The 27,975-nt window shown below is 41.5% G+C and overlaps 3 protein-coding genes across 6 annotated transcripts in view; all 3 read right to left on the bottom strand.

Annotated features, from left to right (window-relative positions):
* Positions 1-19: 19 nt before the first annotated feature.
* Positions 20-11,620, bottom strand: blm (BLM RecQ like helicase). Of its 3 annotated transcripts, XM_042109782.1 has the most exons (22): positions 11,155-11,620; positions 10,878-10,938; positions 10,049-10,787; positions 9,772-9,886; positions 9,552-9,640; positions 9,288-9,420; positions 8,332-9,125; positions 7,843-8,019; positions 7,557-7,675; positions 7,280-7,393; positions 6,804-6,902; positions 6,419-6,567; positions 5,984-6,090; positions 5,459-5,619; positions 4,597-4,792; positions 3,753-3,943; positions 3,329-3,473; positions 2,715-2,914; positions 1,966-2,161; positions 1,570-1,692; positions 685-886; positions 20-480 (listed from the first exon to the last, which is right to left on the bottom strand). In XM_042109782.1, exons 1-22 carry the CDS (start codon positions 11,247-11,249, stop codon positions 249-251), a joined length of 4,437 nt encoding a protein of 1,478 aa, XP_041965716.1. In that variant the 5' UTR covers positions 11,250-11,620; the 3' UTR covers positions 20-248. The 3 variants fall into 3 exon arrangements, with proteins under 3 accessions (XP_041965716.1, XP_041965714.1, XP_041965715.1); XM_042109780.1 differs by having other exon boundaries at positions 10,049-10,938; XM_042109781.1 differs by having other exon boundaries at positions 9,772-9,859; positions 10,049-10,938.
* A 97-nt stretch (positions 11,621-11,717) lies between these two features.
* ctsh (cathepsin H) lies at positions 11,718-16,123 on the bottom strand. The gene is made up of 12 exons (XM_042109786.1): positions 15,807-16,123; positions 15,415-15,446; positions 15,002-15,107; positions 14,811-14,881; positions 14,598-14,702; positions 14,161-14,247; positions 13,776-13,831; positions 13,570-13,651; positions 13,129-13,197; positions 12,894-13,000; positions 12,288-12,413; positions 11,718-12,120 (listed from the first exon to the last, which is right to left on the bottom strand). Exons 1-12 carry the CDS (start codon positions 15,877-15,879, stop codon positions 12,051-12,053), a joined length of 984 nt encoding a protein of 327 aa, XP_041965720.1. The 5' UTR covers positions 15,880-16,123; the 3' UTR covers positions 11,718-12,050.
* Positions 16,124-16,279: 156 nt separating this feature from the next.
* The window catches only part of rasgrf1 (Ras protein specific guanine nucleotide releasing factor 1), a 37,499-nt gene continuing 25,803 nt past the window's right edge, over positions 16,280-27,975 (bottom strand). For both annotated transcript variants that reach the window (XM_042109784.1, XM_042109785.1), the window contains exons 15-27: positions 27,533-27,909; positions 26,962-27,081; positions 24,979-25,149; positions 24,505-24,611; positions 24,099-24,211; positions 23,901-23,961; positions 23,445-23,548; positions 20,043-20,127; positions 19,715-19,912; positions 19,227-19,306; positions 18,686-18,803; positions 18,521-18,589; positions 16,280-18,379 (exon numbers count right to left, since the gene is read on the bottom strand). In XM_042109784.1, the coding sequence (XP_041965718.1) occupies positions 18,287-18,379; positions 18,521-18,589; positions 18,686-18,803; positions 19,227-19,306; positions 19,715-19,912; positions 20,043-20,127; positions 23,445-23,548; positions 23,901-23,961; positions 24,099-24,211; positions 24,505-24,611; positions 24,979-25,149; positions 26,962-27,081; positions 27,533-27,909 (1,696 nt within the window). In that variant the 3' untranslated portion in view covers positions 16,280-18,286. The remainder of the gene's footprint in view (positions 18,380-18,520; positions 18,590-18,685; positions 18,804-19,226; positions 19,307-19,714; positions 19,913-20,042; positions 20,128-23,444; positions 23,549-23,900; positions 23,962-24,098; positions 24,212-24,504; positions 24,612-24,978; positions 25,150-26,961; positions 27,082-27,532; positions 27,910-27,975) is intronic.

Genomic DNA, 27,975 nt, shown 5'->3' with positions numbered 1-27,975 from the left:
AATGAAAAGCACAGCACAATGATTCTTATTCAAATTTAATTCATTTAATGACAGTTGAAGCTTAAAACTATTCAACTTTATAACTTAAATTACCTTTCAACAAAAGAACAAACAGATATCCTGAACACAGGACCACACATACAAAAATATAAAGTACAAACAATGTTTATCTAACAAATATTACACATATTTACACCTAGCAGTCAGCTCATTGCTGGATAACTGAGGTCAGTGAAACAGCTCCCTCTTCAGGGCATGTGGGAAAAGACAGGTTTGAGGAAGGGGCGTGCCGCACTCTGGGGTGCTGGCATGGCCATGAAGCCCGGTCTCCGGCCTGCTGGGGCCGCCTGCGGAGCACTGCTTGCGCTCCCTCGGCCAGATGCACCTCGGCCTGCTGCCCCTCGGCCTCGAGATTTATAAGCACCCCTGCTGCTGCTGCTGTAGGAGCCAGAGGAGCTCCAGGAGCTGTTGCTGTACCCCCTGCACAGAGAGACAGAAGAGAAGAGGAGGAGAGACAAGTATAGAGACAAAAGCAAGAAGGCACAGATCAAATGAGAAAGAAACAGGTGAGAATAAATCTCCATAAATTCATTTCCATTGAAGGTGAGAAAAAGGCTAACATTGGCTAATCACTTCTGCTAAATTAATGAGAATGGGGTCCCTGACTGCCGAAAGAACGCTCACCCTTTGGCAGAGGAGCTCTGGTTCTGGTAGCCTCCTCTTCTCCTCTTGGGTTTCCTGGAGTATCCTGCCTTTTTCCTCTTCCCCCCTCGGCTGTTGCCCCGGAAGTAGGTCGAAGAATCGTCTTCCTCGTCCTCATCCTCGTCCATCTCGTGGCGACCCTGCGCCGTGTCGATCCAGCCGGAACTCTCCGGCTCCTCCTCGACTGATGAGGAGAGGGAGACTAATCAGACACGCCATCCCATTTGGAGTACTTCTCTACTTACAACACTTATCTTGAGTGCACTCATGATAACAGTAAAAAAGTTGAGTGTGGTACACCAAACACTTTTGACCCTCAACGGTCGCTATCTTTGCTATATAGCGGAAGCAGAGGGAGCATTTTGAAACTTGTGATAATGGCTTCCAGATGTACAAGCAAGTTATAACATTAAATTGTTTTGACAAAGTACGATTATGTCACTGTTGAATAGAAGACACCAGCAACATTATGTCTGAATGTTGAGATAGTAATTTCCACTAAGTGCATCGAGCTGGTGTTCGATTTTGAGATAACACACTACCCTGTTGACATTCACACACTACGCGAATAAACACATAGTGCAGACAGCGCACTGCTGATAGAAGTAGGCTGAATGGCACGCAGTGGAAGTCTGAGTCACACAGAGTTGATGGCCAAATGAAACTAATGGTAATCATGCACACAGCTAGAGACAGACATATTTATTGCCTCCCTCTGAATGACTAAAGATGAGGAATATGGATCACTGTTTGCCTTGCCTGATATTACGGTAGAGCAATGATTGATGATAATGATGTATTAATGCATGGCCACTGCAGAGGCTGTAGGGCCTGTAGCCATATGTGTGTATGTACTGTGCATCTCACCAGGGAGCTGCCACTCGGAGTACTTCTGCAGTAGCTCGATGAGTTCTGCTCCGTACTTCTCCAGCTTGTCCTCCGTCACGCCGTCAATCTGCAGCAACACGTCGGGGTCCGCAGACAGCGTCTCTGCAACCGCGGAGACAGCCAATCAGTAACAAGCAAGATTCAAAACACGTTAAAAGATCCATGAGACACGAAAGTCACTCATCAGGCTTCCCCAAAACAATGCAATATCCACAATACCTGCTTTCAAATACACCAGTGCTTGAGCACAGTGCATTCCATACTACAGTAGGTTTCATTTGGAGTATGTGACAGCCAGGTTTGAGTTAAAACAGAGCAAGTGGAGGGGAAGTGTTATAAATATAAGCTAATGGTCTTTAAAGGTAGCCAACCCACCAGCGATCTTCTTGAGCGTGGCAGTGGAGAAGATGTTGTAGTAGTGGATGCCAAAGATCTTGCCCAGCTTCTTGCACAGGTCGTTGAGCTCCTCTAGGCATTTCTGCACCATCTCCTCCCTCTTGGAGACATTCTTGGTGACCGCCGCCTTGTGCTTCCTGATGCTGGAGGCATTCTCTGTCTCGTAGAATTCCACCTGAAATACCACACAATAGCACAGGAACTCTTAAGGGTCATTCACACCAAGAACGATAACTATAAACAAATATTGTTCTCGTTAATATGAATGACGACGTTCCTTTTACCTTAATATAACCTCTATGAAGCCAATTTGATGGTAAACAAACTTATAAAAGGGGAATCGTTCACCTAGCATAGCCATAGAGCATAGCTGTAGCGAGTCGCTACTGAGAGAACCAGCAATGCAACTTCAAGAACTGCCGATCTGGAGACATCTTGCGAGAATCGTGAAACATTAGGCTACCTTGTCATATAGCTCTTTGGAGATAGTTTTTGCCTGTTGTTAGTTCTTTGCTTACACAACAAAAGCATGTTCATTGTGTACAGGGGGAACAAGCCATGAGAAGTAGGCTATTTACAACAATTTTATTTATACCTGAAACTGCATAGTATACCTTTAAGTTATCTTTTAGAATGACACATAGGACAAACCAGCTGTAGATACACTGTAGATTTCCTTGTCCGTCATAAGTAACTGACTGCGACCAACTCTGGCTGTCCTTTCTCACCTGCATGTAGCCACCCAGGACATTCATGGCCTTCTGGCCAGCGGAGATGTAGGCCACGGCCTGTCCGTTATTAGTGATGTACAGATCCTCCTCCAAGATGTTGTCCAGCACCAGCTTCTTGAAGAGACGGTCTGCGTTGTGTCGAGTGTAGGCAGCGCCGATCCCAAACATCCCTGTCTGGACACGGGCACTCTTATGACCTGGGGAGACCAATGTGGTTTCAGACTAGATTCAAACTTGTCTACAGGAAGAGTGTGGTTACAAAACGCTATAAATCCATTTGTGAAAACTTTAATAAGTCATGTTATTTAATTGTGTATTTCAGGATTATCAATAATATTGCTATTCTGTTTCAACTGAGTAAAGATAAATCAAATAAGAATACCCATTGAAATTACTTGGAAAACAAATTAATTTATGAAAATTCATTAAAATGGAGGATATAGCAATTTGGAACCAAACTCTTCATATATAGCACACTTTATGTCGCATGCAATTGTGTTGCAAGAAAGAAGTTATGACAGGATGGCCACAATCCGCTGGTTATGGCACAGTTACAGTACATCCTATATTAAGCCTCTTGCAGTTATCGGAGGTTAAATAAAGGTACTTACCGATGAAGATGTCCACCAACATGTTCAGGGTCAGTCGGCTCTGCTGAGCAGATTTGTTGTAGCGGTTGCCCACTTTCTCACAGTTCTCCTGCACAAACTTCACAATCTTCTTCACATCTTCGGTCACATTTCTCACCTTGTATTTCTGGATGAAAAATTGCAGGCAAGGCCAAAGGGCACAATCAGAACCACAGAACTACCTTGCAACTTCACATCAAATAAAGACACTGCTCAGCCAAACAAAAACATAAAACAAAAATGTGTCAGACTACAAAATTACTACCAAAGAACTATGGATTATTTTGCGTTTTAACTAAATAAAAGATGTGGGCTGGACCCTGCATCACTGTCCAAATTCTGGTCCAGCGTCATAAAAAGAGGACCATTTGAGTAAGGGGCTCATCAGGGGCAGACAGACACTCACATTTGGTCTAGAGCAGTTGTCACATATGACCTCAGGGTGCTCCGTGCAGAAGCTCTTGTTGAAATTGTGCTCGCCGAAATAAGCCAGCAGCTGGATGCGCCTGCACTCAGCCATGTTCTCACAGAAGTGCACCATGCTGTGCAGGTTGTTGAAGTGGGTGGCTCTGGCCTGCCGGTTCCCATCCTTGTCCACTACAGGGCAGGTGCAAATGGACAATGAAGATACATTTGTTAAGTTTTAAGTTGAAATAAAATCTGTCAAGACAAATACTTGATACTGACTATCAAAGGTCTGCCTTGAGAAAACATGCAAAAGGAATCCAATCTAGAGCTCGCTAAAAGCCTTCACAAAAGGCCGCAAACAGAGACACGTGGGAAGAGAGGATAAGATGATCTACATTCAAACCTTCTTTATACAATGCAATGGTGCTCTGCTCTCAATTCATTGTAACCAAATGGGCATAGCCTCGATCAGCAGTGAGCTTTGTTACTATCAACCACTGAAATTCCAGTGAGTTGTTTCCAGCTGTATCTTCATAATGGGGCCTGGGGGCCATAATGGCCTACTGGTTAGCACTTCGGACTTGTAACCGGAGGGTTGCCGGTTCGAACCCCGACCAGTAGGCACGGCAGAAGTGGCCTTGAGCAAGGCACCTAACCCCTCACTGATCCCAGAGTGCCGCTGTTGTTGCAGGCAGCTCACTGCGCCGGGATTAGACTTAGAGACCAAATTTCCCTCACGGGATCAAAAAAGTATATATATACTTTTGTATATATTATATTTAAACCTAGCACCTGGCTATCCCCCCCCCCCCCCCCCCCCCAAAAAAAAGGAAGATACGTACTGGTGAGGAGCCTCTTGATGCGGATGACGTCATTGTAGGAGTAGAAGAGCACACACTCGGAGATGTCTCCATCTCTGCCCGCCCTGCCTGACTCCTGGTAGTAGCCCTCCACAGACTTGGGAAGGCTGGCATGGATGACGTAGCGCACGTCCGGCTTGTCTATGCCCATGCCAAAGGCAATGGTGGCACAGATGACCTAAAAAGTGGGCAACAGTTGAAGGATGTAATATGTACAAATCATCTACAAATAAAATGGGTGCTCAACTTGATAATGTAATAATAGTGTAATTCTGAAGGGAAAATATATGCATTCTCTAAGGCCTGTTTACTGTTTTTGCATTTAGGTTTAATTTTTCATGGGGAGGTACTACAAATAAAATGGAAAGTGTTGTTGTCTGTGTAGAAACATCTTTATAATCTAGCTGCTTTCTGGTTTTTTGGGAGCAGGGCATGAATACTCAATAACTAATTTCTGCCTTTGATGTATCTTTTATCCTGCACCTGTGCTAAGTTATGTGGCAGGTGTATGTTGTTCATAATTTACCCCTGGATCTGCGAATCCACACCCAATTCCAAAAATACAATTAATCTATCTGATTAAAGAATTGCTATTCACAATTTCAAACAAAGACAAAGTAAAGTAGAGTTAGTAGTCCACTATTTGTATGGACATTGTAAACACCACTGCAGTTTAAGGCCCCCTAGTGGTAAAATATATATCTCTTTATGTGCATTTCATACAACTGATGATTCAGTCACATTTTTACAAACTTTCAAGATTATTCCCAGGACACCTGAATGAAACAGGTCATAAAGGGTGAGAAAGTCCCAATCAGGTGGTTGAGAGGGGCACATGGCTCACCTGGCAGCCGTCCTGGTTGATCCACTTGCTCTGGACATACTCTCGATCACTGTCGTTCAGGCCCGCATGGTACGCCAGGGCGGCAATGCCCGCTCTCTGGAGACTCTCTGCCATGGCATCGCAGTCATTCCTCGACAAGCAGTACACTATGCCAGAGCCACCTACAGGCCAAGGAAGCCAAAATAAGTCACACGCACATATGCCACAACGGAGCACTAACATTGACAACATATACAATACAATATACAATATAATATGCATCAAACAGGTTTTACTTAGATAGTTTGCCTACATGAAGACTTTATAGATCATCTGTAGAGATTAAAGCTCAAATACTTCTTAAACAATTATTGAACATTACCTTGAGCAAACCCAACCCCTAACCATACATTTTAGTTAACAAAGCATGAACAATTTGAGCATCTGTAGATAGTCTAAAGGGGACTATCCAGGTAAAGGGTGACCAAAAACAAATGTGCAGAAAGTACAGCAATTTACATAAAGGAAGGAAATGAGGTTACTCACGTGGGTAGTGTTTCTTGATCCATTCTTTACAATCCTCATCAACCTTCTTGGGCTTTTTGGGTAGTACCGTATACTTCAAGTTGTGTCGATTAAAACTCATGTTAAAGCTGTTTTAACACAGATAGATAATGTGCTATTCAGCCAAGAGATTTACTAAAGCATTTTTTTACTAAAGCAGCAAGTTTACATCTACAAGAGAGACTGAAAAGATGTTTTTCTGGATGTAGTAAATCATGTCAAAATATTGTTTTGATTCAGCCATAAGGTGGAATAATAAATGAACATAAACAGTTACCACTGGGAAATAACTGTGATGAAATAAAATCTCAGATACTCTAATTTTGCTATCAATCTATAACTAGAATATGTGAGGAAATGTCAGAAATGACAAAACCACACAACAGTATGTGTGCTGGGCCATGCTGTGGTACATACACCTGTGGGGAGCTCATCTGCAGCTGGTTGAGGATGTCCTTCTGCACACGCGGTGTCGCTGTGGCTGTCAGAGCCATGATGGGCACCCTGGGAAATTTCTGCCGCAGCTCATTCAGACGCTTGTAGTCTGGTCGGAAGTCATGACCCCACTAAGTGAAGAAAGCAAAAGTGCGTGAAACTATATGGACTAAGGGTCAGACTAGACAGATGATTGTTTCTTAAAGTAGACTTTGATTTGATTCAAGATCATGTCACGGGAGGGACGTGGCTGCGAGTAAAATATTTTCAAGCACAATTCATTTTCATTTTCAAGCAAACCAAATTTCACACAATTAGAATTTAAGAGGTGCTATGATTTGTGTTTTCCTCAAGCAAGCTTTCATACCTGACTGACACAATGTGCCTCGTCAATGACAAAGCGTGAGAGGAGGCTCCTCTCAAACAGGTTCTGCAGCGCACTGATCATCCTGCCACTCGCGGAGACCTGAGGAGAAACAAATGTCCGCTTGTCAAGACCAAATGACCGCACGCCATACCTGTCTTCACCAGAATAACACAGCAAAGCATTTAGGAATCACAACTGCTCTTTTCAAACCTGTCGTGGAAACTCAGTTATGGTTGAGCACCAGCTGGATTAGATGGATAATTTGGTCAAGACACTGCAATTAGAAACCACCTTGCAAAATACCATCCCAGGAAGACCGCAGAGCTCTCAGTGTGTGTGTGTGTCTGTGCGTCTGTCTGGTCTTGAGTCACCAGTGATCCCCCAACTCACCTTCTCTGATGTGTGTGTGTGTGTGTGAGTGTGTCTGTGTCTGTGTGTCTGTCTGGTCTTGAGTCATCAGTGATCCCCCAACTCACCTTCTCTGGCGTGGCGTAGAGCAGCTTAATGACTGGGTCCTTCTTGGACAGCTGCATGTAGATGCGGTTGACCTCGCTGTCCTTCTTGTCCCCAGACAGACTGGAGGCTGGGATCTACACAGGTGACAGGACAGGAGAATGATGAAAAGTTGAAAGCATTATGTATGCCTGCCTATTCCTACACATTTGATCATCTATATTTGTAACCCATCCTTCTGTGTTCAGCACATAATCAAACAGAACAGTGTGGTATGAATGATGATTATTGATGTCTTACACCCAAGGTGGTGAGCTTCTGCAGCTGATCTACAATCAGTGAGCGCAGTGGTGAGATCACCACGGTAACACCTGATGACACACATGCAGGCAGCTGGTAGCACAGACTTTTACCTCCTCCTTCAAACCAAAACAAAGCAACAAATTACACATTGATACGTTTTTTTTTTTCCATGCTACTAACCATGTAAATATGGAAAGCACGATGATCATGTTGTCACTTGAGTTATCTGACTAAACCTCCGCAAAACATGAAGCTAATTTGCAGCTGCTTATGTGTGACAGACCTGTAGGCATCAAGACAAACGTGTCTTGGCCCAGTAGAGAAGCATTGATGGCCTCCAGCTGGTTGAAGCGGAACTGGTGGAGACCAAACCTTTTGTGGAAGATCTTCATCATCTCTGCCGAGTGGGGGAAGCTGAAGCCCCTGAACCGGTCATGGGCCGGGTTACGGTAATTAGGCTCTGTGTGAGAGGACACATGAAAACAACGTTTGTGTGCCTCTCAGTTTCAATGTAAAATGTGGAAAAGAGGAGTCCTGTCTAGCTTTTATTTTATATAACAATATTGTCACAAAAGGGATTTAGAATCACAGGAACAGACAGACAAAAGACCTCAAAACACCAATTCATTGTAAAAATAAAATATATAACCAAAAGGATAAGGATCGGACAGCAAGGTGTATTTGCTGTGTAAACATCTTGAAAGCTTAACAAAGAGACATTGAGTGAAGGGGCCTCAAGAGATTTAATTTTTAATCCTGTTCTTGAACTCACCTGGAGAAGAGGGCTTGGATGGTTTAAGAGCAGGGGCAGGGCTCGGCGTGGACACTGCTCTTCTGGCCGGTGTGGACTTCACTGGCCCTCCCTCCCGTATTGCAGAGACGAATGAAGTGGAAGTCCGATTGGAAGTGGAGGTGCTCGTAGTCGGAGGTTCGTCAAAATATTCCGGAATGTCTGCCTCATCAAACTCATCAATGTCAAAGTCGTCAATGTAGAAGTCGTCCCCATCTGCGTCTGTCCAGTTATTTATGTGACTGGACGACTGCCTGCTGTCCCCCACTCTTTTTTCTGCGGTCACCTTAGGTCCACTAGCTGGCTTCTTGGGGGAGTAAAACAAGGCCTCTGGTTCGTCATCTTCTACTATCTGAACATCAGACTGCTGGGAAGATGGCCTCGAGAAGCAGTCATCATTCTGGTCATTACTGCTCCAAAAGTTGAAATTGCTGGAGCGCTTATCCTTTTTCTCCTCGGTGAAAGTGGGTTTGGTGGAGGACGCTGAGGGTCTCCAGGAGGAGCCTGGAGTCTGGACATCGCTGATGAGGCAGCTGGAGTCTTCAAAGACACTGCTGTCATAATCCACCGGCATGACAGAGGAGATGGACTTCCTGAATAGGAACTCTGTCTTGGAACTGTTCTTGATCTCCTCATAGAAAGGTGACGTCGTTGACTTCAGACTGGGTGTGGTGTCAAAAGCAGAACTTTGCCGGAATGATGCCTTGGGCAAGGGTGTTATTCCTTTGTCTGAAACGGATGTTCTAGGCATACCTCCATTAGCAAGAATTCTTTTCCTAGGAAGAAATGTACCACATTGTTAACACTAAGCAAGTTTTCCAAGTGACAGAAAATCTAATTTCCATCTTTGGACTACAACTACTAATTTGCAACTGAACGAAAATCTACAAGGCCTACTCCTAGAGAGTTAATGTAGAGCGACTCCAGACTCTGCTCACCTCTGAGCTCGCTGTAGAAGAAGATCAGTGCCACAGCTTAGGCCAATCAACTCATGTTCGGGGATGGTGTCCACCAGTCGACAAATAGTTTCCATAATGATGAAGAGTGCATCGTCTGATTTAGCATCAGGCCCTGACAAAACAGAATAATACAATGAGAGATCACTTAAATGTATTTTTTCCAGCCGGAAAAGAAAATATGTTGATAATATACAGTAATAATATGATATAAAATGTTGTGGGTGATTGCAGTAACATGCATACCCTTGGTATCTTTGGATTGGACGTCAGTGACTCCAAACAGACTTCCGACAGACTCTCTGTGGGGCAAGAGACTTCGGGGACTTGTTTTGCTGTACCACACATTTTCAACATGATTAGAATAAGCATAAGTATGAAGTCTTGGAGGAAGGATAAGTGCTACACACAATATAGCTCAGCCGATTGATCAAGATGACATGATGAAATATTAACTGTGATTTACCTCAGAGAGGGCCTCTCATCCTTGGGTGGTGATGGTGGTATGAAGTCCATATCCCTTGACTCCAACTTGTCATCATTGTGCAGGACATCTGGGTCAATGCAGTCAATTTGTGTATCTGTCATTTTAAAATAAACCAACTTGCCATGAATTCAAAAGTACAGGCCTAATAAAATGTCCTGTACCACTGTTAACATCAAACACTGACAATCTTCTGAACATGCCACAAAATACATTTCAATTTCAACCATTCAACAACATTGCACAATATTGTACCAACCTTGAATGCAAATAGAGTCATCTTCTGTAAATTTGTCTGATGGCCCAGCCTCAACTTCAGCCTCGTCCTCGCTGTCGCTCAACACAGCCAGTTTCTTCTGGACTGACCGGTGTCTTTTTATGACCTTCACTGACGAATCTCCTGGGTCAGTCTCTTCCAGTTGAGGATGAATGTTATTCTTTATAGCCCTGCAAAGGATCTCAAAGGTGGAGTCAGGATCTTTCCCAGATGGGGGAATTTCAGGTGAACCGCCATGGCTGCTGATGACACTGTGTCGCTCTGTGTTGGTGGTTTTACAAACTGGTCTTCTGTCACCTTCAGTTTCTCTGTCTTTACCCAATTCGGCATCACATTCATGTGATAGCTTTACTGGTAATGCATGGCCTGGGGATTCCGTTTTTCTTTTGACTGGAGTGTCCCCTGGTTCAGCGCTGGGGGGGTGCAAAGCCCTCAATAATGTTGCAGGGCTTGGAGACACAGTACTCCCCTTGACTGGAGTCTCAAAGTCATCAAAGTCATCCCAGTCGTCATTGTGGATGCCAAAAGAACTGTCCAGCAAAGACGTTTTGTTAACTGAAGCTTTTTCATCTTGCTTGACCGGTGCTGTGGAGAGTTTGGAAACTGTCTGGTCTAAGATGGACTTGTTCACTGCAAATGGGTTTGGTGGAAGAGTAATGGCTTGTGGTTTGCTTTTCGGGTTAGCCGAGAGGAAGGTGAATTTTGGAGTTGGCCTATCAGTCTTGGTTGAAAACGTCAAATGGGGTTTGGTTACAGCACTGTTATGGGAAATATTGACATTCCTGTTTGCTAGACCACTTGAGTCCGTTACCTTTGATGCACCTTCAGTGTTGGAGCTGGACGAAGCTGACTTCTTTTTGAAAGTAAAAACCCTAGGAGCAATGATATAATATAATTTCAGCAAGCGATATCAAATGTGTCTAAATACCTAAGTAAGCCATGCTCTCTTCAACCTTAAACGTCAGTTAGTTAGCAGTCATGTTTCCATAACAAATGTACTATTCGCCATGAAGTTATATTTTTAAGACCCCTTCATTAGGTACATTAACCTAGCTATCGCTAGGAAAGTTTGCAGCTAGCATACTTACCCAGGTTTAGGTTTGGCCAGTGACAATTTGCTCTGAACAGCATGATTGTGTCGCTCAAGTTGCTCCTTCAAATTATTCTGCGGAATGCTCGGCATTACTATTCACACAAATGCTACCCTATCACATGGGGAAAAAACAACTACTTTCTAAGTTAACGTTAATAACAACACCAGCTAGCTAACCACGGCTAGTTAGCTAAGTTACCTAGCTGAATTCATACAGAGAATGTCTAATAAGAGAGTAACGTTAGCCTGCATAGCTGAATGCGTGGTTTTCAGTGATGATTTATCAATCCAAAGCATCAATCTAACTATGGTAAATATATGACGACTCATACAAACATCCCATCTGATTTATTTCCCTCATACCACTGCAGTCCAGTACAAACACAAATCTATATCGACCTATCCTGACAGTTGATATTTTGCGCCTCTTAGAAGTCAACTCCCATTGGTGAAGAAAAGTATTTTCTTTTTGCGCAGTTAGGAACCACAAATGATTAGAATACAATACTGCCACCATCAGAGCTGGAGTGTGAAGTGACGCGACATGAACTCACAGCACAAAGTGAACGGTCTTTAATTAGAATACAATTACATGTTTAATAATAAAACACATCTTGCAGTCAAACCACGCTTCATTTACATGTTTAGACCAACAGTTTAGAACAGATCTAAAATCCAAACTGTATCAATGCAAAGGCGAAGTAATGTGCAGATGAAAATCAACCTGTAGTATTATATCAGGAATTGCAATTGCAATCAAGCATTGCAATAATGTCTAGACTAAAGCATTTGTGCATTAGCATGTCAAACTTGTGCTGCACAGTGTTATCCCTTTAAGTCCTCTTCTGAGTCCTGGGCCGATAGCCTACTGTTCACTCTGATCTATTTCATTCACACCACAGGGTAAGAAGCACAAGCTGCCAGGCCACACATGTTCTTTCCTCGCTCAATGTAGAAGTACCTGTGAACATAGAACCAGCACATCTTTAAGGCAATTTATTGTCTGCAAAACACATTCTATAGTAAGCAGTGTTATGGGTGAAGTAAGGTTACACTTGCAAAGCAACTCCAGTCAAAACATATAATCTGATGGATGAAGTTAATGATTGTAATTTCTTCCAGACATACCCATCTATTCCCCATTCAGCTCCCCAGGAGTTCTTGACGATCCAGTAAGGAAGTCCATTCTCCTCCCCATAGCCTACGGCCAACACCGCATGATTCACCATGTCGGTGGTGTTGTGACACTTAGTGCTGCAATCATTTACAGAAAAACAGGTCAGTAGATTATCACGGGTAGCTTATGCCTGGTGGTCATATCTAGTCATCACATGTGGAAGATTGTCGAGTTACAGACTTAAAATCCAACGCACAAACAAAGGCTGCATTTTTGCTTCAATGTCAATGAAATGACAGAGCATCTGTGTAGCCTGTGCCACTTTTACTGGTGTACAGTATACACACTAGTGTGCACAATGGTAGATAGACATTCAGCCTCTTGCACACTGACATTTACATGTAAATAGAATGGTCAAAGCATGTTGCATATCATCAGGGCGTTGCCCAAACATTATGGATGGATTGATTTTGTAGGACTGGAAATCTTTCTTTCCTTAAAAATAGATAGCAAGTATAATACAGTGTACAAATGTGCCATGTAATGTTTTATTGTAAAAACATGAATACATTAGTTAAAGTGACACAAATCTCTACTAAACAGGGACATGAGCTTACCTTGTATAAACACCACTTTTGTAGTGCATGAAATCACCAGTTACCTCATAGGCAAAGCTGACAGGATTGTGATTGGCAACTGCATCCACCATCTCCATCTCTTCATACTAGGACAGCCACAAATCAAGTGTTAGTAAGTGCAAGGTTCCATTCTTATCTTGCTTTTATTATGATTTTATATATTTTATTTTCATGATTTTATATTAATATTGTTTTATAAAATTTGAGGGCTCACCTTTGTTATGTTGACCACATCCTTCACAAAAGCAGCAGCCAGATCAGGTTTAAATCTACAGTCTTTATCCTGCAAGAAGTAGTAATGTTCTATGACTATGAGACCATAGTTTTTGCATTTACATTTTGACATTACATGTACAGTACATCTATTTATTTATCAGATAGATAGATAGATAGATACTTTATTGATCCCCAGGGGAAATTCAAGGTCTCAGCAGCATACATACAAGACAAACACATTCTTTAACAGCAGAAGAGTAATTAAAGTATATAATACCTGACCTGAAAGTGTCATGTAAAATGCAATGAGTCATAAAATTATATGACTGGGTCATTCTGAGTGTGTTGTGTACAGTGTGGTGTTTGTTGCACCAGCTGAACTACAAAAGAATCTTGAATAGCATGCTGTGTGGTTATGTTTTAATGTTTTGGCACTCACAACACCATCATAAGGGTAGTCATCTTCTGTCATCAATCCTTTATTATACATGATGTACTCGAAAGCTTGACTGGGAAGTCCACTGTGAAGTCATATGATCATAATGAGTGTTTTTCTGACCGTTTACACCCTCGGATTTATGGCACCGTGACAACCTTTTGTTGTACATTAACTGTAATATTCAGCAAATCAGTTTAGCAACTTACCCATTGCAGCCATGGTTGTTGAAGGCCTGGGCACAGTCTACCAACTGTTGCTCAGACTGAAAGGCAAAGGGTTAGATATTAGTCAGACATTCACATTTAAATATTCATTCTGTATGCATTTTTACCTATAAAGCTCTAAAAATGATCAGTCTAGTCAGCTCTAAAGCTTAGTGTTGCCACAGTACTATTCTGCTCTACCAGATGAGTACAAAAACACAGGAACAGTAAGGACCCAGAATATCTTATGAAGTGCTTGTACATATTAAGCCAAATATACAATGTATATATATATATATATATATATATATATATATGTATTTCTCACATTTATTGTACAACAAACATAAACAGGCAAGAAGCAGAAAAGACATGTCGATCATCTCACCAGATACAGTAGCTTTCCAGTGGAAATAGCAGTTACAGATTCCAAACAGCCTGTGGTTGAGAATGTCCAACAGCTTCCACAGCCCCCCTTAAAGGATCAAAATGCATACCAAACATATTCCACATATTAATCAATACCATGGTATATTTAAACATATTCCATATCTCATCACAAAAAGACAGCACCCGAGGCTATATGGAAATTGTCTTAATGTTACCCTGTGGCTCAATGTCATAAGTATGCAAACATTTTGATTTCAAGTCAAGCCGAGTCAGTGACAGTTACCTTTGATGCATTGTGCATTTGATTTAATGAGATACATTTAGTGAGTGCACACAAACAGTGCACAACATGCTAACACAACAGTGATTGAACAGAACCTCATCAAGGGATCCTTTGTCCCAGCCTCAGTCGGTCAAATTTGACCCTCTTATTACCTGATTCTTTACATGTGTCACATAATTCCCCTTGTTCCTCCAGTCAATAGAATCAGGATAAGGTCCCTTTCCTCTTGCATGGTTCCCGTGAGTGGCAGAGCAGTTCTGAATACAGAAGTACAAAACTGTATCCAAAGCACAGACCAAATAAAATACAGACTGACTGTACTGTAGATAGGTAGGACCTACAACTCAGACAGACACCACACCAACCTGGGGTTCTTTCAAGAGGAAGTACTTCCGGAAATCAGCAAAGGTCATATCAGAGAACTGGTTCAGCCCCACTGCATAAATGGAGACATAATAAACTTGATCCGTTGCAGTGTACGTTGTTGTCTTACACTATCTGCTACCACATGATTGTCTTGAAATACAATTTTCTAAGTGTATGTTACTAGGCTTACTTGTGAATGAGTGATTCCCTGCATTATGGGTCTCAATCACCTTCTTGTTCTCAGTGAAAACCTTCAGACGCTGGTAATACTCAATTAAGTCATATTTTTTGTTGTACTGTAACAATAAAAAGGGTGACATTGCAATGCTGGTGCAACAGACAATAAGAATTTTAAAGAAATTGATTCAGTGGTATTATGATATAGATCCAATATTTACTGAGGTCTAGTAGCAATGAAAGTAAAACTGAGAATTATATGATGGGATTATCCTGTCCCAAAATTACATAGCCTAATCGAATACCTGATTGAATTGGTATGACTGAGTGATTTATTTGTTATAGCCTAGGCCATAGCACTTCCTTGTAGATCCTCGGGAAGTCCCTGGTGCCAGGCCAATGGAATCGCATGTTACAATATCTTACCTTGGATATCCATATCTTGAAGTCATATTCCTCTGTAATAAAAAAAAAAAGGCGGTTTTGGAACTTTGTATTTCATAGTTCATAGGCCTAAATAAGAACTACAGCCCACATCAAACATGTCGATTTGAGATAGTGAGTTGAGTAGCCTGTGCATACATAATAGCCACTCTCCTAGGCTACTCTTACCTTAACTCACATAGAAACGGAATGTTTCAAGCGGTTATAACCTACCTGACAACTGAAAGAATCATTCAATATGATAATCGTGCATTCATTAAATGTAGCCTACCGACCAATTAGAGAAAAACTGCCATTATATCAATATTCAATTTGTTGCCCTGTCTAAATCCGTAGCCTACTAATTCGTCATTCTTAGTATCGACTTTACTTACCCTCTGCTGTTACAGGTGTAGAAAGAGAGACTTTCCACACTGCAAAAAGTATCACAAACACTGCCGTCCACATCTCGACAGACACAAATGAACAATACTATCACGCCTGATTTTATATCAGCTTGTCACATGATGCGTGATTATTCTCACATCCCCGTAACAATCTCGGATGGATGTCACTGACAAAATGTAGGCCTGTTCCTGAAGACCTAATCTTAAACTACTGGCAAATAACTATATGAATTATTGTTGTCGATTATGCAGTAATGAGTAGCCTAGGCTACAGGTCAGGCGGTGATTTTCAAATCCTTGTGCGTGTAGGCTACTGTTTCACTTTCGTTCTTATGTCAAGTCAATTTTTCTTTCTTATGTGGCCAAGTCGCGCCAGGCTTATTCAAAACACAATTGGCTATTCCCCCTTGTAATTAATGTTCTGCATGATCATTTTTCAGAAAACACACCCGGACACAAAATCCCCCTGAGATAGAATAGATTTATTAGCAAGAGGTAATAAGGAAACATACAATAGTTATTTTAAATATTTTTTTCTTACAAAACTGGAAATAGTTTCTCAAGCCGTGGAAATAAACTTAAGGGTTGAAAGATAATTCTCATACCACTGGGTATTGCTAACAGCAAAACGTTTGTTTGTATGTTTATATATCATTTATAAGAGTATGTGCACGTAGATGTGTATACAGTATGTATATATTTATATATATATTTCTATATATATGTGTCATTTCAAAGATTCTGGCTGATACAGTGTTGCATGCCTGCCACATGAGCGTTGTGTGTGTTCTAGACTGTACATTGTAAAAATACATACAAATATTCACAGAATAAGCACTACATTACTATATTCCTGCTAAGAGAGTGATTATAGACAGGATTACAGTATATGCAAAACACTTTGAAGTTGTCATCTACCTCTAGATCATGGTTGAAAATCACAAATCATAGCATTTGAGTGTGTAAGCTTAGGATATGCTTTAAAGAGGTGTGCTTTACAGGGGTACACATTAAGAAATATGTAGGGCTACATGTCCAAAATATACAGAATACATCTTTGTTTGGTGATTTGATAGCATTTGTACAAAATACTTTTTTTTTTCATTTTCTGTTAAGGATGCAGAATCCTTTTTCCCTTATTCTAAGACTACAAAAATAGCCTTTGTTTTGCTGCAGGCGAAGCAGTTCATTCCCTTAGTTTTGATCATACTCTTAAACGACAATGCATTTTACAAAGTGGTATACAGTCACGTTCCACAATCACTGGAACAGCAAGAAGGACATAGATTGTCTTTTTATTATACAATAGCTAGATAACTTTTTTGATGGAGAGATACAGATTGGCCCAAACAATGACTCTGGATTGAGTGCATTTGCATTAATTAATGTCTATGTATTTATCTATCCTCTTTTGGTGCTCCTCTAGAGAAGGCCCACATAGGTAAGAAATAAAGTGAGCAAATCAATGGTAAAAAACGATTTTACATCTAGGCCCAATATTTTGAAAAAAAAAAAAACTGTCAAAAAGACACATCTATTTATTTACTGCAGCATATTTTACTCCCTTTGGTGATCATCAGTAAAACCAGGTGAAAGATCTCATGCAACTGCACTGACAGCTGTCCCCTTTAAACAAACAATCTCATCTTAAACATAAGAGATCAGATGGGGATTTGGACATCAGCATTTTGAATTTTACATTGCTCACATTAAGAGACAGCATGCTAATATGTGGGTATGCCCGAATGTTTGACTACCCATGGAGGCCAGATGTCTTAGGTGGAGAATGATTTCAAGGGCCTCTCTGAAATTAGTAGGTTTAGTTCATGGCCAAACAAACAAAGGAATTAACCTTTTAAAGTTGTTTGAAGGCCTGTAGCTCTCAAATGTTGTACAATATCCAGTTGTTTCTCTTTGTGCTATGGGCAACTTCATCAGAGCATAGCATTGCTACATTGGATGCAAATACACACATAACAGTTATCCTCTGCTCCATAGACGGGCCTTGCGGTCATATGACCATGCAGGAAGTGCAAACATTCACTTCAGGTAAAGGCGTAGATCAATTTAGGTTGTAACATGTGGATTTATTCTTTTACCAGTCTAAAGTCTAAATCTGCAACTGCCATAACTGTAAAAACCTAGAGTCTAATATAATTTTGCTTTGTTTTTGTTATACTTTTTTGCTGAGAGAGAGAGAGAGAGAGAAATTGTGAGAGAGAGAGATTGAGAGAGAGAGAGAGAGAGAGAGAGGCATAATATCTTCAACAACAGATGAGACATCAGAGTTACACATTCAAACTGGTAACATCTGGAAATGTTTCCTCTCCCCCCCCCACATCTTCTAAAACAAGGATACATACAAGAGTAATATGTTGTACATTACCTAACACAAGTTATTGTTTACGCATATGATATAGTTTCTGTACACTGTGTGCGCGTGCAATGAAGGAGCTTCTTCTCCCCCTTCAGTTGGGCACTTTCGGCTCAATTCTGAGAGAGGCTTCATACAGACTCTCTTCATCAAGCACGCAGCTGATATCCAGCAAATACTGAGCCGCCTGCACAAGGGGAAATGAAACTGTCACAAATGGAAACTCTCAAAACTTCCTTAAGATTGACAACGTGTCATGAGTCAGCAGTTTGGACAATTTGTGGTGTCTAACAAAGAATTGCTTCAGAATACTGAAAAAGAACATTACCTTTGGCTGATGGTCAATTTTGTAGGCTGTTTGCTGGAACTGTCTAATTTCTCTGATGATATGTGAGATCTACAAATAAAAGCAAATCATCCATAAGATACTGGCACCTTTTCTCAGCATTTGAAATTAAATTCATTTGTGCATTTATTTTTCCCTTATGCTGACCATTCTCATCTTGGAGAAGTTGACCAGGTTGTCTTCTGTGTAGTTAGGGGTGCCCTCCTCAATGAAGGCCAGATCCGCCAGGTACATACCCAAATATGGCACACAGGGAGGGTCACAGCTGGTAGGGAAATTATTCAGTAAGATATCGGTTATAGGAATTGGATACAAAATGGCAGCTGCTTGACAGTTGAAAGGGAAACAAGGAAACCTGTTTTCCCCCAATTTGCATACCGGTGAAGTTTCACATGTCATACATATTCACACACGGTTGAGAACCACTGCATTGTGAATGTGTCTTTCAGATGAGCTGAATATAACCGCTATTCATAAACATTATCATCACACTGAAGACAGAGAAGAGCATGTCTGGTTTTCCCCCAACTGTGGACTGTGTTAACAATGGTGGGGTTTTTGGCTTAGTTGGGTCTTCCCTTTTTTGATTAGTCAAACAAATCTAACCATTACCCCTAACCACACACACCTAGACTTCTTATGAGCCTATTCTATGGTTGTTTAATCAGACATGAATTAAATCACATACTTCTTCAAAGCTTCCCTCAGGTTCTTGAACCTCCCTTCAGATGAGACCAGCTTCTGTAGCTTGTCAATCACGGCTTTAGTCTGGTGGATGATAGGAACATTTCACACTTGTTAGCAAATCCATCTTAGCATTGGTCTGATGTCAGAGGACAGACAAACTTCTTAAACACAAAATATGTCTTGACTGTTTCTGATGTCATTAGACATCAAACTGCATAAATTATGTATAATTTTGTGCTATGCAATGTTACAGTACATTACAGTGTTACTGATGTTTTTACATATACAGTAAGTAAAACAATCCGGTTTGGTTTCCTTGATATTAGCAACTTCATGCAAATGTCCATATCACATACAATCATATTCATTTCCATTTGTAAATGTTATGTATGATGCAGAGGGATTTGTCAGCACTATGGATGTAACATGTTGGTCATGATGAACATTTGCATAAAAGTGGGAATTAATATCCATGTCTCCTCTCTTCACCTGCTTGGACACTTTGAGCCAGGTCTTCTTAAGTCGGAAAACAGAGCTGCGGTTGAGTGCGGAGGTGATCTCCAGCACGGCGTTGTAGTTATGGAGACAGCGGCAGATGTCGGCAACTGCCACCCACTTCTCCATCACTGCCACCCGTGAGTTCACATCGTCACAGCGTAGGATCTCTGTGGCAATCAGGTTGCTTATCTTTTTATGATCAACAGAAAAGGAGAGAGGGATTGAGCTTGCTGGGGTAAATGGATTAGAACAATATGTTCACGTGTGTGTGTGTGTGTGTGTGTGTGTGTGTGTGTGTGACTATGTAGAGTATACTCACATCATTGAAATGCTTTGTAGTTTTCATAATGTAGGGTGTCTTTTCATTCTTATCATTCTTCATCCAGCCCTGCCCAAAGAACTCCCTGCAGGACACAGAATAGTGAAGTCAAAACAATTCGACACAGAATCTCCACTTTAATTGCAGAGTCAGAGAAAGGGAAAATTACATTAAGAGCATTTGCTTTTCTGCAGCAAAGGCTTTCTCATTCATTATTTCAGAACCTATTAAGTTTCAAAATAGAAGGCACCGATCTGGTGTCTAGGGCAGAATGGCAATCCAACGGCCGTCGCTTATACAGGCATACAGTTAAAAAAAAAACACAGTTGATATGCCCTTGCAGTGATAGTCTACGATTAATATGGAACATGGGCTATAACTAATCAAAGAAAGGGAAATGCACCTCCGTTCACCAAAAAAAAAGATTGCCTGTGGTTGTGCTTCTACAAACATGTTGGCACACAACGTCATTTCTGTCAACTTGACTGAAGTAACCTATGGCGATGTCCATGTTCAGTAGCCTATATTTTCATTGACCCAAGCAGTGAAATGTGATAGGCCTATAATGCGTGGGATAATGTTGATGTCAGTCAGACAAAAGATGGGCCAGGCTTTAGTATTTCTGTTCATCTCAAACTATGTTAAGATTGTATGTTAGCAACCAGAAGGAAAAAGTCTGAATTGATGAGATGAAAAGTCTGACCTGATGATTTTAAGGGTCCAGGTCTAGCTGTGCTCATGTACTGTATGTGATAGATGCCATGCACACATCATCCATTTCAACAGAAATTGGTTCTAACATCCCTGCCACTAACAGACTACTCATTTGCATATTTGGTGGAAATGGCACTGTTGCCACTTACATTTTTTTGTATCCTTGCGCAAAACAGACAGGTTGTTGCCTCCTTATTGAATGACAAAGAATGAGTCGTATTGTCTACTTATCTAGATGTTTGCCCCCACAACTACCAAGTATTTGCAAGGAATAGCTCTGACCCTAGGTCCATACACATCTTGATGATGTGCTACTGTACATCAACCTGACCAAGTTGTAGGCTTTGTATGTACAGTATATGTGCAATGTCTGTTAGTCTTAAAAAGATGAACAGACACTCAAGACCATTTATTGATAGACCCCCATTTACCATAATGGTATATGACGTCCCCGTTGGTTTAGGCTACTTATATGAATCGAGGTACAGTACAAAGCAATCATTAATCAATAAGCAGGGCTGTAGTGGAGTGGGAATAGTGTTTATGCACCTCTAAATTGTGCTTATGCACCTCTAAATTGTGTTTATCCACAACCTACCATTCTTAAGCCATTCTAAATTAAGCTTCAGACACAAAGTTGTAAGTCACCTCTATATTTTCCCATTAGCCTCTATATTTGGGGGGGGGGGGGGGGGGGGGGGGAGTCCTGTACACCTACACACTGAATGCATGTTAGATATTAATTCATTATAGCTAGTCTATCTGTAAGATTTAATATGTCTTACTCTTTATGGTGATTAGGCCATTCTTTCATACTGACTTGTTCTCTCTTTATTGTGATTTTTAAACGTTATAGACTTCAACCCTATTCCTTCTGGAGTCTTTTTAACAATGAATTTAGATTAATGTAGGAATGTGGCCTATGTAGCCTATATCGATGTGGTCAGGATACATATTAGAGCTAGAATGATATGGGATTTTAAAGACCGATATCGACTTTGATATTTGAGGATTTCATAAACAATAAATCAGGCGATATTCTTTTTTAGCAAACACAACGTAAAAATGTGTTCTAATATTTAGCATATTGAAAAGTTCTGATCAAGGTGGGATATTGTGTTTAAATAGGTCTAACTATCTAGTATCCTAATGAAAGGCTCTTATATAAATAATTATTATGAATATTAGCATCAGGTCTTTCAGGTCTCTCAGGCTTGTATCACACTGAAACCGTGACCCATCTAGACAATAGGGGGCGCCTATTTTTTTCGCTTGATGCAAGCTGTTCTGTGCAGAAATACATTGAAAGGACCAGTTCATAGTCATAATTTGTGTTTAAAAGGGGAAGTGGAGGCTACAGTGTACATGTGTACTATAAAGTAGCAGAAATGACCACCAACAAAAAAGAGGACAGGTTGTGTCTAAACAGGACAGGGGTGGTTAATTCAGTGCCCATGTCAACGCCCATGTCAACCGTGTCTATTTTTTCTGTTGGTGGTTTTGTGCAGAAATACATTGAAATAGGGTGACCAACCAGACTCTGAAAAGGAGTACTAGTTGTGAGGACAAAAATGAGGACAAATTGACCAAAATGAGGACACCCCCCAATTTCTCTCTGTAGGCTTATTTCTGTCGATGTGTACACTATACTCTCCTATGACTTATGTTTTCATTTTGCTGCCCTGCCGCTCTTACACGTTCCATGGCCGAAATTCAACCATGTTTAACTTTGACCGCAGCACGCTGTAAATCATAGCTATTTTGCAATGAGCCCAGCAGCAAGCACAACACAAATCTTTGTCCCATTCACTCACCCCAGCGCAACTTAGCAGAGAGTGCACTGCATACCACCTCCCACTGTATCTGTAAGCCCATTATGTGCGACAGCAGAGAATGCATAGTTTTTTATCATTGTTTGCTACTTATAAGCCTTACGTGCTGTGGAGCATGTATCATCGTTACTTACAAGCATTGTTTGCTGTGGAGCACTTGTATCATTGCTATTTAAAAGCATTGTTTGCTGTGGAGCACTTCAAAACCTGTCAAAAAGGCAGACAAACGGCCAAAAAGGAGGACACTTTACCTAGGTCTAGACAGAGGGCTAGAATTCCTGACGAATGGTCACCCAAGACAAACAATGCAACCAACATTATTTTACTGTTGGACATAACGATAAGCTGGAAAGACAATATTGGAAATTTAGATGAAGGATGACTATTTGGTTGTCCTTTACTTTTAATTTAAAAATAATTATCGGCCATTATAAACGCAGATACCGATAGATCAGCAAATAGCTTATCAGCACAGCGATTCATCGGTTGGGCTCTAATAAATTTACACTGGTATGCCGTGGTCCACCTTACCTGACCGTGTTGTGGTCCGCTTGATCACAGAATTTATAGTTTACCCACCTCCTTTTTTACCACTACACTCCTGTCAATAATTATATTTTTTGTAAAATCTGACTGACTATTTTGAATGTGATACTTTCACTGGCATAATAATATTGAGAGACTGTATCATAATAGACAGCTAATGAGCATGTGTGCGCACGAATGCTGGTGGGCAAATTTGGAAGAAAGTCCAAGGGCCTTTTTTTAGTCCCAGTCCGTCCCTGCTCGTGTCAGAAGGTGTAAGAGTGCTTCAGAATTTAAGAACATTCCATAAACTCCCCAGAATTCTACTCACTCATACGGGATGACCTTGAACACCAGGTGATCCAGAAGAGTGAGCTGCTCTGCAATCTCCAGTGCAGAGTGGCTCTCGAAGGGCTCTGCCTTCCCTCCCTCCGCCTATGAAAAGAGCAGACACCAAACATCACTTAAACCATAACAACACTCTAACAACAACACTAAAACAGCAAGCTGTTTTAGCTCAATGATCTAGAGAGCAGACAATCTATGTAATATGACATTTAATGTGGATCTTGATATTCTTTGTAATCTTTACCTGATGATTAATTAAAATAGGAAATTTCCATGAACTGTATGGATGTAATGTCTGCCTTGGTGGAAATGGTAGACAAGTCAAAATTGCATTTGCTTATATGGCAAATCATCCCAAAACATATGATGGAGGGGGACATTCATATTTACATTGATATTAATCATCTAAATGTACAGTACTCTTTCATGTGAGACTGACCATCTGAATGATCTCATCCAGGGTGATCTGACTGTCACCAGGATCCTCTTGTGTGAGAGTCCTGTGAAGAAACACAGAATCACATGATCAGTAGACATAAAACGCATATTTACAGAGCAATAATAATGATAAGGGAGACATCATTCTATGTTTTTGCTTTGCTTTCTACTGAACATTAGTGGTATGTGGACTTGTTACCTTATGATGTTGGCTGCAGCTTTCCTTTCCTGGGTCAGCAGCTCAGGGTCATGCATCACTTCCTCCAGGAAGCTGATGACCTTCATCTTCAGCTCAGTGTTGCTTTCAAAATCCTAGCAAGGACATTTGACAACAGGCACACAAACACAACTTTGACACTTTCTTTAAGCTATATGCATTTTTAACTCAAGGAGCCATTAAGGCCAATTACAAGCCAATGAGTTCATATTAAAGACCACCTTAAATTAAGAAACATTCAGAAACATATCCATGTTACTGGTATCTGGTTATTGTCACCTCTGTATAAAGAAGAACCTTACTATTTTATCTCTTAATATAACCTTAATATTTATCTCTTCTATGTAACATCCCTAAAGCCATTATGTGAATGAATTAGAAACCGTACCTGTGAATGTTTGGACACCCAGTGTCTCAATACATTGAGGACTCTATTGGTTGCTGCTCTCCGTATGACAAACTCCTTGTCACCATTTCTCTGGTCAGTGGGGAATCCTGAGAACAATGGTTCAAACATGAGACATCTTTGGAACAATTCACCCACACTGTCTGTACATGTCAGACATGTTCATTTATATATATACACTAACAGTGTGTTAACATGCATAATTATAGCCCCGAGTGACGAGTGATTCCTATATGTTTTTACAGACATTTTCTATCTAGGAGTTCTATTCTGTGAGATGTATTTAATATCACTTCATCCTCTTACATTTTAAAACTTCAGATCAATTCCATCCTATTCCAGAAACCTGTGCATTTCCGTAGCCCCTGTGTATGTAGTCTTTGCCTGATATAGATTACAGTCCCTATGGCCAGAGACCTTTGCAGCTACAGTGCTAATCAGATTGCTGGCCGCTACCTGTGCTAGCCAGGGACATGCGGCGGTACTTCTCCTTGGTGGGCGTGCCCTCGTTGGCACCGGCCGTAGCGATGGCGAAGGCAGATGCTGCAGAGAGGGCACTGCGGTTGTTGTCCAGCTCCCGACAGGACGACATCACCATTCCGTTGTTGTAGGAGAAAAGGGAGAACTCTGCAGCAGGAACAGCAAACGCGAAAATAGAAAGAATGTTTTTGCAGGGAATTCAAGTCTAAATTGTACTGAAAACATGTTTCATCAACAGTAACATGGCAAGTGTTTGGCGCATATTTCAAATCTATTTCTTGTATCAAAAGAAGAAAAAGGACATCCACATACTAGAAGCAATACTACCAGGTTCATAAGAGCAGTGTTTTGACCTTTAGCTACAAGGTTTTCATCTCATCTTGAATCTCCCCTGGTAGATTACAGTGCAACACACACACACACACACACAACACACACAAAACATTTATGGAGCAGGCACTATACAGCAGGGTCTCAAGAGATAGCCAGTGACTCTATAAGGGACTGGGCCATGACGTGGCATAGAGCCAAAAGATCCACATCCACATCTCCCTGTCGGCTGCTGTCCATCTCTTTTGGAGAGGCGGCATGTGTGATGGAGAAGGGACAGAGATCATCCCATGTAGAAGTAATGGAGGCAGTGACATTAACAGCTGCTGAGGCCGAGTCTCAAATGGTGACCTCTGAAAATGTCACCACTGTCCACAACACCAAACGCTATCTTTAGTGGCAGCTTGAAAAAATCCCTCCTAACAGTTTTGGTGTAGTGGCTCATGATGTCTCCAATCTTATTTACGGTGGAAATTAATGGGCTGATTCATATTTTCCTGCACATTAAAACATCTCCATAATATTCAATTATTTCAGTTATATAAAATCAATACTTATACGGCTATATAAATACTTGGAATTTCAAACTGCTGAGCCAAAGTGTACCTATTGTAATAACTGAAGAAATCAAACAGCTTTCATTTCCACCTGTTTACATGGGGCTTAGTGAGGCTTTTCTGCCTGCAGTATAGACATATCCACCAGGGGGCAACAGGGCCCATACAATTTGTGCACTGGCTTTCACAGCCACTGAGGGAAGATCTTTGATTTTCAAAATGATTGTATCTAAAAATAGCAGCTAGTGCCAGCAATAAAAGTGCTTAAAACACGCACTCTGAAATAATAAAGATGTACTCCAAAACGGATCTGTTTCCAAGGCTGAGACCGTATTGCTTTTATGCAACACCAATGCTGAATGTGCGCTGCAACCATGCTGCAGTACGCCGTCATAGCCTTTTGCTTTGTGTACGCAGACACAGTCCAATTTGTTTGCTGCTTTGCGATGTCCGTGACCTCTGACCCCTTGCTGAATTCCGTCAAGAGAAATGGGAAAACGGGCGCAGAGGGAGAGAGAGTGCCGTTGCGATGCACTCACACAACCCCTCAGCCGGGGGCGGAACAGAAAACACAGCCACGGTTGCTATGGCGCAAGTTTTCCAAACACCTACTCACGCTTGCTGTGGCGTTTCCCTGCAATCTCTTCTCCTTTCCCCTCCCTCACAGCAAATGAGATTATACACGAATTGTCTCTCACAGGACTTCCATCACTGCGCACAGAATTAGTTCAAACCTACGTAGATAGATATGCCCAGACAAACACAGCAAAGACACTCTATATACATAACACGGACTGATTCCTTTTTACTAAACCATACTAACAAACAAATTGTTTATGGGCAATACGTAATTCAACCCTTTTACTATAACAGAAACAACAACCTGCATAGCTTGTATCTCTTTGAAAAGCAGGGCAGAGCTTGTCTGCCATTTTGTGCCATTGATAAATCCTGCCTTTTGGCGGAGAGGCTGGGTGCAGGTGGCCTGTCAGCATGGGATGCAGGTGCTCTTGTTTCATGTCACTGAGCGATAATGACATCGCTGTGGCGTCTGGGACAGAATGTATGCTACCTGAGGAGTTCTTGCATTTCACGTTTTTCGGCGTGGTCGGCGACTTGGTAGGGGACGCCTCGGCTTCGGCTTCGTCGCTCTGGGTCTGGTCGTTGTCGCTCTCCTCCCGTACAGATCCGTCTGCAGAGACATGGAAGCCATAGTTTGAAAGAGCAGCCATCGAGTAAGAAACATAACCCTATGCACCCCTAGTCACTAATGGAATTCGTTCACTGTTCTTTTAACATTTCATTGTGTATTTTAATTCAGTTGATTGATCTGGCTCATTTGAGATCAACAAAAGACACAGGCCTTAAAAGTCTCTTACTGTAAGAAAGACTTTAAAAGACATTTTTAAAAAAATGTCAACCCTGTTCACAACACCTAACACTATGTTTAGTGGCAGCTTGAAAAATCCCTGCAGTTTTGGTATAGTGGGGTAGTATAATTTGGTATAGTTTTGGTATAGCATAATTTTTTAAACTGGAAAACAAACAGCAAAATAAATAATCCAAGTCAATCCAAGTGGCATTTTATAACTGGCTTACACTTACTCCCAACTCTCTTGTTCATGAGACCCCTGCTTGCTCACCTTGCTTGCCGTGTGAAGCGGATGATTCCTCAGCCTTGTCCGCCTTGCCCTCGCCCTCGTCCGAGATCTTGCTGGTGATGGTGCTGGACACGTAGAGCTTGTTGATGTCCAGCGTGGTCTTACTGAAGGGTGACATGGTGGAGTACATGCTTGCATAGCCGTTGGAGGAGCAGCTCAGGGCAGCTAGGTCCAGCGCCTTGCCCCCGGTGATGATGGGGATGTTGAGCGAGAGCTTGCGCCGCCGGTTCGGGGATGAGGTCTTGGTGATGGCGAGGGGTGGAGGGGAGGAGAACTTGCGGCTGGCCCGGGGAGACTTGGGGGGCTCCCCATAAAGAAGTTTGTTGTTCTGACTGCTGGCGAAAAACAGCTCCAAAGACCTGGGTGATGGAACAGACAGGTTTGTTGGCTCTATGGAGCATTTTAACCATTTTAGTTCAACTAGT

The sequence above is a fragment of the Alosa sapidissima genome, chromosome 11, assembly GCF_018492685.1.
Source record: "Alosa sapidissima isolate fAloSap1 chromosome 11, fAloSap1.pri, whole genome shotgun sequence".
Lineage (NCBI taxonomy): Eukaryota > Metazoa > Chordata > Actinopteri > Clupeiformes > Clupeidae > Alosa > Alosa sapidissima.
This window is presented reverse-complemented; position numbering and strand designations above follow the sequence as displayed.